At 34.2% G+C, this 10,214-nt stretch overlaps 1 protein-coding gene across 7 annotated transcripts; it reads right to left on the bottom strand.

The window, feature by feature from the left end:
• Positions 1-4,372: 4,372 nt before the first annotated feature.
• LOC7470752 (telomere repeat-binding factor 1) lies at positions 4,373-8,562 on the bottom strand. Of its 7 annotated transcripts, none has more exons than XM_024593769.2 (7): positions 8,225-8,560; positions 7,700-7,883; positions 7,310-7,518; positions 6,903-6,987; positions 6,058-6,141; positions 5,130-5,477; positions 4,373-4,785 (listed from the first exon to the last, which is right to left on the bottom strand). In XM_024593769.2, the coding sequence occupies exons 2-7, from the start codon at positions 7,847-7,849 to the stop codon at positions 4,771-4,773; spliced, it is 891 nt and encodes a 296-aa protein (XP_024449537.1). In that variant the 5' UTR covers positions 7,850-7,883; positions 8,225-8,560; the 3' UTR covers positions 4,373-4,770. The 7 variants fall into 7 exon arrangements, with proteins under 7 accessions (XP_024449537.1, XP_052304238.1, XP_052304239.1 ...); XM_052448278.1 differs by having other exon boundaries at positions 8,234-8,560; XM_052448279.1 differs by having other exon boundaries at positions 8,408-8,559.
• Between the last annotated feature and the right edge of the window lie 1,652 nt (positions 8,563-10,214).

Below are 10,214 nucleotides of genomic sequence, written 5' to 3'. Positions count from 1 at the left end.
ACTGGAGGGGTGCAGGTTGCCATGTTGGCTTGTGGTGGCCACGAAGTGGTGGTTGGATTTGGATTGTTGAGAGGAATAAGTTGGAAGGAAAGACACTTTTTTGCTGTATGACCCTGAATGCCACAGATTTGGCAATAACCAAGGTATGACCTTGGTGTCGGTCGACTACTGTTATGTGTGGGTGGAGCAAAATGAAACTGATTTGGACCTGTGTGGCGTGAGTGCTGGTTGCCATGTGAACGCCAGTTTCCACCATAACTTGAGTGATTAGGCAGACTACGATAGACATTGGGAAAGGGAGAGCGCTGGTTGCGACTGGCTTGTAAGGCTGTTGGTGGGAAAAAGTTAACAGCTTTGGGAGTTGTATGCAGAGAGGCTTCAAACATCAAGAGCTTTTCATGAAGCACATCAAAGCTTATGGCATTCTTCCTGGCTTGCACAGCCCTTACCAGTTCTCGATATTCATCACCAAGTTCGTCAAGAATTTTATCTGTCAGGTCTTCATTGTCAATTGGCGCACCTAATACTGCAAGTTTATTAGCTTTGGTTTTGACAGATTGTAGAAAATCTGTTATACTGAGAGTGCCTTTGGTTAGCAATCTAAATTGTGATTTCACTTGTTTGATTCGTCCTCTGGATGGAGTAGCATATGTGGCAGCAAGAATGCTCCATGCTCAAAGAGAAGATTTTGCTCTAGCAATAAATGGGATGATTGTAGGTGTAATGGATCCAATGATAGCATTGAGGATAAGCTGATCTTAACGTATCCAGATGATATATTCTGGATTCAATTGTTCGGTTGTGATGTTGTTGTTGTTGGTGGTAAGGTGTTCTGATGGACATGGCTTGGTACCATCTATGTACCCGTGTAAATCATAGCCAACAAAAAGTGTTTGAAACTGTAGTTTCCATGACAGGTAATTGGAACTGTTTAGTTTGAGAGGAGCTTGTGCTGTGACATTGATAGTCACCAGATTTGTGGTTAAGGAATCACTCATTGTGATTGAAAGCAATGACAGAAGAAGAAGAAAAAAATTTAATGAGATTGCTCTGATACCATGTAAGATATTGTAGGGTTTGTGTGAAGCACTGTGTAGTCAATTAACTACAAGCAGTGTATATATATATATATGTTGTAGAGAATCTGCAGTCAGTTACAGCAAGTAGAGTTTAACTCTACTACAATCTTATCAACCTACAACCTTATCCTAATCTTTATCTCTTAGGAATTTAAATTCAAATAGTATATACAGGGATACTTGCTTACAGGAAGTTGATATCTCAAATAAAATTTACCTGTATTGGACAGATGGTTTCACGTTTCTGATTCCATCAAAGATAAACAATTCAAGAATCCCCGTAACCAAGCATGCTTTTTGGTCTAAAACTGAGCTAGTATTTGATATTATAGTAAAGATATGTTAGAAATTAAAGTCAACATCAATGGAAGCTTCATTTGTGGATAAAACATCAATAAATAAATGAGATTGTAATCAGGTAATGTTTATTTTTACATTTTAAAAGTGTTTTTTAAAAAATTTAAATTTTATTTTATTTTTTTATTTGCTTCAAATTAATATTTTTTTGTGTTTTTAGATTATTTTGATGTTCTAATTTCAAAAATAGTTTTTAAAAAATAAAAAAAATATTATTTTAATACATTTCTAAATGAAAAGACATTTTGAAAAGCAACCGCAACCACACTGTCAAACAGGTTCTTAAGAAACCGTTTGGGAACGCGTTCCTAAAAAATTCAATTTTTTTTTTGCTAAAATTTAATATATTTTGTATGTTTTGGATCGTTTTGATGTGCTGATGTCAAAAAAGATTTTTAAAAAATGAAAAAACATCATTAGCATGCATTTTGGCAAGAAAAGTTATTTGAAAAGCAACCGCAACCGCAACCACACTGTCAAACATACACTTAGATCCTAAACTTCATATATTTGTTTGACAATTTACCCTTTTAGACTAAATGTTATTGCTTTATAAAGAGAGTAAATGGGTTGTACAAAAACAAGAAAATAAATAGAAGCTTTTTTTATTTCTTTTCTTCAATATCAATTTTATTATAGTATCAGAGTAACATCTTAGTGCTTGATATTACTCACTTTTGCTTTTGCCAATATTTTTAACCACTGTGACAAACTTCACCAGAGAAGAAGTCAACGAAGGTTATGGATTTCAACGATCCCTAATATATTCACCCTTCATATGACATTCGGCACACTATCATCACTTAACCATTGAAAGGTGACAATTACGCAACGTGAAATCACGCTATGATGGTGTCTCTGGAAGCCAAGAACAAGCTTGGCTTTGTTGATAGGGCAACCATGGAACCATTAGATAAGGATCCTAAGCATGGAGTTTGGAGAAGATGCAATCAGATCATGAAGTCATGGATCCTCAATTCAATCAATCAAACCCTGATCAATACTATGATTTTCTCTAACACAACTGCTGAAGTATGGCCAGATCTTAACGAACAATTCTCACAAGGAAATCTTTCTCGTATTTTTGAACTCAAACAACAAGGGATCGCTGAGCATCGGCAACAACAACAATCCATAACAGTCTACTATACAACACTAAAGTCCTTTTGGGATGTGTTAGGATCGTACAATAATCTATCTACATGTAATTGTGCAGGTTTGAAGCAGAATGAGTAAATGGAAGAGCAAGAACAAATCCTCAAATTCCTCATAGGGTTGAATGACAGATACTCTTCCATCATGGATAAATTCTTTTGATGCAACCATTTCTCAATATCAGAAAAATTTACTCACCCCTGCTCCAAGAAGAAAAATAGTGACAACTTGTTGATGCTCATGACAACACTATTCACGCCATGCATGTGAAGTGAAGCATAAAGAACACAAAGAATAGGTAACCTATAAACAACAAAGGGAAATACTTGTATTGCACACACTGTGAGGGGGATACACACATATAATTGACCAAACCCATCGAGGCAGAGAATGCAAATCGGTACTTTCCTGAATTCAAAGAAGAGGAATACAATCAAATAAGAACTTTAATTAGTAAAAACCAGTTTTGTGGCAATGTGACAGGTAACCTCGATCCCAAATATTATACGGCTTAGGTTATTGATAGTGGTGCAAGTGACCATATATCCTCATTCTCTCATTATTGGCATCAAATTAACACCTTACCATAACATTATTTGTTTGCCTAATGGCTCACAAATAGACACTTTGTCTATTAGCTTAGTACAATTCAAACTTATTCCTTAAAAATGTCCTTCATGTACCTTCCTCTCGTGTTAATTTACTACTAGTTAGTAAACTTACTCGTGATTTGAATTGATTCAAGGGTAAAAATAAAAAAATCAAACATTTAATAAAAGAAACCAAACAAAAATCTAAAATCAAAATAAAGAGGATGAAACATGAAACCAAGACAAAATAAGAGGAAAAATAACATTTCAATCAAAGATAAAATCAAAAATAAATTTAAAGTTCACAATATAAACTAAGACATAAATTATATAATTAAAAGCAAGAGGACTGAGCCAAATAACAAGATAAAATAAGATGACAACATGGTAGCAAGACAAAATAAGAGGACAACATGAATTTTCTGATTGGACATGTTTTTCAAGGTAAAGAGAGAGAAAAAGAAAAGAAAAGAAAGAAAACATCATCGGAGTCGAACCGCCTATTGAACCACCACATGCACCATCTCATTTGGAAGATGACGCATTGATCTTTCTAACGCCATCATGGATGGGCAGTTTCCACCATCTAAATTCTCTGCATGCTTCGCTGGAAGCATGTAAAGTGGCTTAACACGATGGCACGTGAACAAAATGCACCAACAAACTTTCTTCTTTAAATATTTTTTGAAAAATACTAAATTACCCTTGTCTTGATTCCATTACTAAAAAAACCAAAATAAAAGGATGAACAAGCATTTATTTCCAAGTTTAAAATTTTTTGATTAAAGAAGTAACTGAGTAAATTTACTATTCATTCTCAAAGCAAAAGATGAGTGAGCCCTCGCATCCTAGTTAACATATATTTGTTTCAAGAGGCACCAAAGTAAATTTAATGAGTTTTTCTAAACAAAAAAAACAAAATCGCAATTTTTTTTTAATTTCAAGAACACCTGTCATTATACTATACAATTAAAAAGAGAAAGACATCCTAGACTATAATAAAATAATAATAACAGATTAGTTCATGTGCAATTACAGTTACACCCCCTGAGGCATAGTGATTTCTCCACCTCTTTTAGTTTTTTGTTTTCTTAATAATTTTGCACTGGGACAATTGAAGCAGCAAGATAAGAAGCACATGACAAGAAATGGCTAATGTGTAAAATGATGAGTGAAATAATTCAAACACAATGGCCAAAAACATCTACATTATTTACTCACATCATTGATCCATTTAATACAAGCATGGAGAGGACTAAAGTAAAAAACAATCTCTCCCGGTCCAAATCCCACTGTCTCATTTCCATACACTGTAAATGCTCCCGTTATGTATTTTTCAACAATCCTACTGGTAGTAGATATTGACAAAAAAGTAGAAACTGAGGAAATGAAATTGACAAATTCTGATTCAAAATTGTCCCCAGAGTGAGCTGCCTTTGCAATCTAACAAACCACCAGGATCCAGTAAAGGTCAAAGCAGCATAGATCCTCCAAATCGGCCTTTAAATATTTACAGAAAACAGTGTCAGCAGACTAGTGTGGATCTCAGTGTCCATCAAGCTCTCCGTTGACCTTTTCAAAGATTTCCATCAAGATCGAATCGTCTGCACATATATGCAGAGCAACTTCATTCAGAATATCAAAAAAAAAAGAAGGTAAATTCTTAAAGATGCACTGAAGCATGTAGCTGCAAAAGAAGCACGGAGAATTACTAATGCATCATTACACTGATGGAATGCCCAGAGTAGATCCATGCAAACCAGCCAGTCAAGTAATACGCAATTCTAAAAACAATTCTGGAAGTGACTAATACGTGTGAATGTTTTTTTTACTTTAAATTTCAAAAGCAAACCAGCTAATTATTTTGTTACAGAACCACTTATAAAGGGCTGGCTTCTCAAACATTTCAAAACAAATCATTCAGAAAAGATGCAGTGATAAAGTCTACCATCTTGGGGGTGGTCCTTCCTTTCAGTGTCTTCCTAGCTGTTTCAGCAAATGCTTGTGCTGCCTCTGCGTCAGCTTCTGCTGTCTCAGCCTCCCTTGTTGCCTCTTCAGCTACTGCTATGGCAGCTTCTGCCTCCGCAACTGCTCGAGCTGCTACCTCAGCAGCCTGTTCTGCAGTCATAGTCCTCATCCTGCCCAGATCCAAATCAATCTGAGACATTGTAAACATATTGAAACCATCCCTTTCAATTTTAGGAGAGATCCTCTGTCTTCCTTCCAATAGTAAGGGAGAAACCCTTCTTCTCTCGGCAAACACTGAAGTAGGTGCAATTCTATACTTCCGTTTAACCTGCAAAAATACAAAGCTGCTGGATGAGATCAAGCAGCTGGATGAGATCCAACATTAAGACAATCAAAGTACAATTAACGAGAAAGTATACCAACATGGTGACAGAGTATTTCTTTTTCTAGCTGAAGCAGGCTTTACACAAACTAGACATTCAACTCAGCTTAAAATCTTTTTTCAGACTCGAATTCTAATGGGAGATGAAAACATAATTGAAGAAAGACAATATATAATGTTGTGGATGATACACATCCTCTCACTGACTTCCTTATACCCCCAAACTTCAGGAAATTACTGAGCGTAAAAAATAACTAGCAACTAACAAAAGCAAACCTCTAGATCTCTAACATCATCTAATGTGTCCAGCTGGTTATCAACAATAGTCGGTCATAATCCATGTGTCTAAATGCATCACTAAATGTTCAATTCTGGTCCAAAAAATAGCGTTACTCGTAACAAATAAAATTATACAGGCGACATTTGAATTAACAGCATTTAATATTCTACGCCATTTAATTGCAAGCATAGCAATTACTAGTGTCGAATAAGTTACCATTACACCACAATATTGGAACATAATTACCTTAATCAGTTTACCATTAGCTGCCAAATACTTCAATTTCGCTGATAATATCCTCTTAAAGTCATTTGGTGGCCAATATTGTTCCTAAAAAATAAGACAGGAAGGTAAGCTAATTAAAAAAAAAAACTTCTTAACATGAAATTATATAAAAGACACAATATTTGCTGCAGAATGATTCCTTCAACATGATATGGCCAAAAAAAGGGAATGACAACAGCAGAAAATGTCAACAAAAATATTACATTGCCCAACAAATTGTTATTAGCACCTGTCCTGGATATCATCCTGGCTGGAATTTGTTGGCTCACCATATTATTAGTCGTGATGAGTGAGTAATTGCAATATAAAAGGGCGGTAGGTTTTAAATTTATTTTTATTGCATTATCAAGTCAGGCAAGGGCAATCTGGTGTAAATTGCTCTAAAATTATTATAAAACAGTTATATATATATATTCCTTGAAGCAGAAAAGTCAAAGTAGGACCCTTGATATTGTTTGGCTTCAGACAAGCTATATGATAGAACCTTCTAAAAATAACCAATAATTGTTTATCTCTGTATAAGATAAATAACAGAGAATTATCTGAAAACCATCCAGTCATGTGGATCAATCAAATTTGAACAAAATCCAACTCTGAAATGATTGAACAATAATAATAATAAAAAAGCACCTCAACCTTCTGTCTAAATTGTTGAAGCAATAGTAGTATTGCCATTTTTGTATTGCCTGTTTTAAAACTTAAATTTGCAGATTTTGTGTCTAATTCTTAAATTAGCAGTTGCATTAATAAAGGCTCATGCTACTTTTAAGTTGGATCTACTACAGCATTTACAAATGGAAGAGTACCTCTATGTATGAAGCAATTGCTGTCTTATGTGAGCCCCCAGGCTCCTTCAAGCTAGTTATTGCCTCCATTATAAGATTATCCAGCCTGCAACAATGGCTACTGTTTATCAAAAGTCATAAAAAAGGTGAATAATATCTAACAGTTACTGATTGTGCTTCATATAACCAACCAATGGCCACATGCACTAAAAATTCTTCAAGGTCAGATAATGAAATTATAACAGGAAAAAAAATCTGAAGTCTCAAACACACTAAACAAACAGTTAAAAGAAGCTAATAAAATGTGACACAAGAATGATAGCTAATGGGTGGCCAGTGAATACAAGAGAATGCACGAATTCAGTGATAAGTGCTTGGTTTCTTCTTTTTTTTCTTTTTCTTTTTTTGCTGATAAAAAAATGTCCAACCTTACAGTAGTTCTCTTTGGATTAGCAACCAGCAATGCACCACTGCTAACTGCAAGAGGCTTGGCATCTGAAATATCTTCATCGGTTTGATCAACAGCCATAGGGTTCTCATCCTGTCTTAGGACATGGTGCACCATCTTAGGTGCTAACTTAGGCTTCTCTCTTGATCCATAGCCATTTACCATTACACTTATGTTTCTCCATTTGTCCTACCCACACAAAACACCAAACAAATCTATCACCCTGAATTGCATCATAAAAACATAAGACAAACCTCTGATCCCACAAATTCACTAAATTGATCAATCAAATAGCGGAACATCTAAAGCTTACAGCAAATTCTACAAACATGAACGCCCTCCTTTAAAAGAAATGCTTAAGCAAGCTAACCTTAAGATCCACATTTGAACGCAGATACAAGACACCACTAAATTCTGGATCTTTAAGAATCGTGCGCCATTTTCCAGCTCCATGCTTAATAACTCCAGCTTTTAGCGCTGCTTCTTCTTCTGCTGTCCATTTCTGTTTCGGTGCACCCATCAAGCGTACCAACAAATAAACTCCTCAGAAACACCTATCAATTACCAGTACGTCATATAAGCAAATGCAAAAGAAAAAAAAAACCAGGAGAGAGAAATTAAACCATCAACAGACAACACAATCAAAACCCGCAAAAAAAAAAATGATTCTAGAAATCAAACAATACACGTCCATGACATGTACAGCTACTCCTAACATTTTTTAAGCTCAAAGCATAGGAAACGGAATTTCCATGCATATCTTAACTAATTGAACAAGCATGCTATTGATCTGATCAGAAAAAAAAATTATATATACAAAAAATATCAAATTTCCATAATTCACACACAAACCAAGTTTTTCTAGCTCAATTTTTATTCAATTTCACTTGCTCACCAAAATTACCAACAGAAATCATTGAAGTCTAGCAAAAATATAATTCTCCAAAAGAAACCCGAAAAAGAACACAGATTCTCAATTCTTATTGAAAATCGCCGCTTAACAGCATCACAGAAATGAGAATTGAAATCGGATTCCGAAAACAGAGCGACGGTATTGAAATAGTAGAGAATTAATGACCACGAATCGATGCTATCATCTAACGAACCCTAAACCGGTCGGAAGATTTTTTAAATGACTGAAATATCCTTGCTGAATAGAAGAGAGTTTTTCTTTGTTTTTTTATCAAAACATTCTGTAGCTTCTTCGGTCAATGACTTCTAACCAAATCTATTGTTGCTTCTACAAGCTAATAGTTGGCTATCACATAAATATTTATCATGATGTATAAAATATCTATGTAGTTTAAAAATAATATTTATGAGTTAAATAATTAATAAATTTTTTAATTATAACAATTTAATTTAATTTTTTTAGTTAAGGTGGTTAATACCTGGTATATAGTAAGCCAAAGTGGCTAATAATTGATAACGGTAAAAGGTCCTTTTTGATAAATAAAATTTGAAAAATATATATGCTAAAAATAATGAGAATGAAGAGATTATAAATCCTTTATATAGATGGTTCAGGGGTATTTAGAGCCCTTAAACTTTGTCATGTTGCTAGAATGGAGGGGTCAAATAGTCATTTCCTCCTTATAGTATTAATGAGGCATAAATATCTCTTACACAATATTAATAAGAGATAGATATTCCTTATGCAATATTAATGTTTATAAAAATATAGCAAGCCCTTGGAAGACTTTTATACACCTATGCATGTAGAGATATGAGTATTTTTAACATTAACATTTTATGTTAAAATTCATAAGAATAACACAAATGAAGCATCGTGGCCCAACATGGGACCTATAATGATCGTCGGTTCAATACTTACTTAGGCTTAATGTATAGCTGAATCCAAGAATGGTGGGTCTAGCAGCTTACTCGACCCATATGTACTTGGACTTAGCGCATAATTGAGCTCAATGATGTTGGGTCTGACAGCTCGCTAGACCCATATGTGTACTTAGATTATCACCTTGTCTTTGGCCCTTTTAAAAATGAACTTCGACTAAAAAATAAATTTTAAAAATATATTGATCCATCAATAGCTCCCCAAGTCTTTATGTATTGAATATGTAAAGATTTGAAAGGTTGTCATCTTTAATGAGACTTTTTACTCCTCCATGAGATAGGTTATCTCAAGTAGGATTGTTGGGATTCTGTCCTTATTGAAAAAGAATCTCTAGGAAACAAAATAGAGCAATGTGCATTTAATGTAGTAATTGAATAGATTTCTAAAGATTTTGTGGTGTCATGAAAGGTTATTCATCCAACAATGATGATGAGAAATTATTGCCTTTATAACCTTTGTTATAACCCAATTTTGACTCATTTGCTTTTAATTTAATTTTAAGGGGGTTAAAATTTGAAATTAAAAGATCAGGGATTGATTTTAATTAAAGGTATGATTTGTCAACTTGTGAAAAAACTAGGGAATACAATGTGTTTTTGTCATTCTCTCCTTATATTAAGATTAAGATAATGATAGTTATACTTTTTCAAATTTGATTCTTAATCAAATCCAAATTTCAAGAAGAGAATGAGTTTGTTTGAAATTTTATTTTTCATATGTTATGAGACTTTTGTATTATAAATACAGATCTCAATGCATAAAAAAAAGGACAAATCAAAGATTTTGGAAAGGCCATTGCTAGAAAACCTAAGAGAGCACATAAATATATATAAAAAACAAAAACCTAATTTTTTTTACGGTGCCGACACTCTCCCTTATCTTCACCGTTTTTTCCTTGGCTGGAAATCACCATAACCAGCGAGCACCAAATCTCCCCCTCCTCACAAGCTACAACCCCTCATCATCAGGAAAAAACAAAAAAAGACTAGAGCTCATCTTTTTCTCTCCCAGTCACCGGCCACCAGCAAAG

Source organism: Populus trichocarpa, chromosome 1 (genome assembly GCF_000002775.5).
Source record: "Populus trichocarpa isolate Nisqually-1 chromosome 1, P.trichocarpa_v4.1, whole genome shotgun sequence".
Classification (NCBI taxonomy): Eukaryota; Viridiplantae; Streptophyta; class Magnoliopsida; order Malpighiales; family Salicaceae; genus Populus; species Populus trichocarpa.
This window is presented reverse-complemented; position numbering and strand designations above follow the sequence as displayed.

What these genes read in the sequence shown, in the direction of transcription:
- LOC7470752 (XM_024593768.2), bottom strand. Translation starts at nt 7,849, where the DNA reads ATGGGTGCACCGAAACAGAAATGGACAGCAGAAGAAGAAGCAGCGCTA. An exon ending in GTTCAAATGTGGATCTTAAG is followed by an intron (nt 7,519 to 7,699) that starts GTTAGCTTGCTT and finishes TTGTGTGGGTAG; the next exon opens with GACAAATGGAGAAACATAAG. An exon ending in CAATTGCTTCATACATAGAG is followed by an intron (nt 6,142 to 6,902) that starts GTACTCTTCCAT and finishes CTTATTTTTTAG; the next exon opens with GAACAATATTGGCCACCAAA.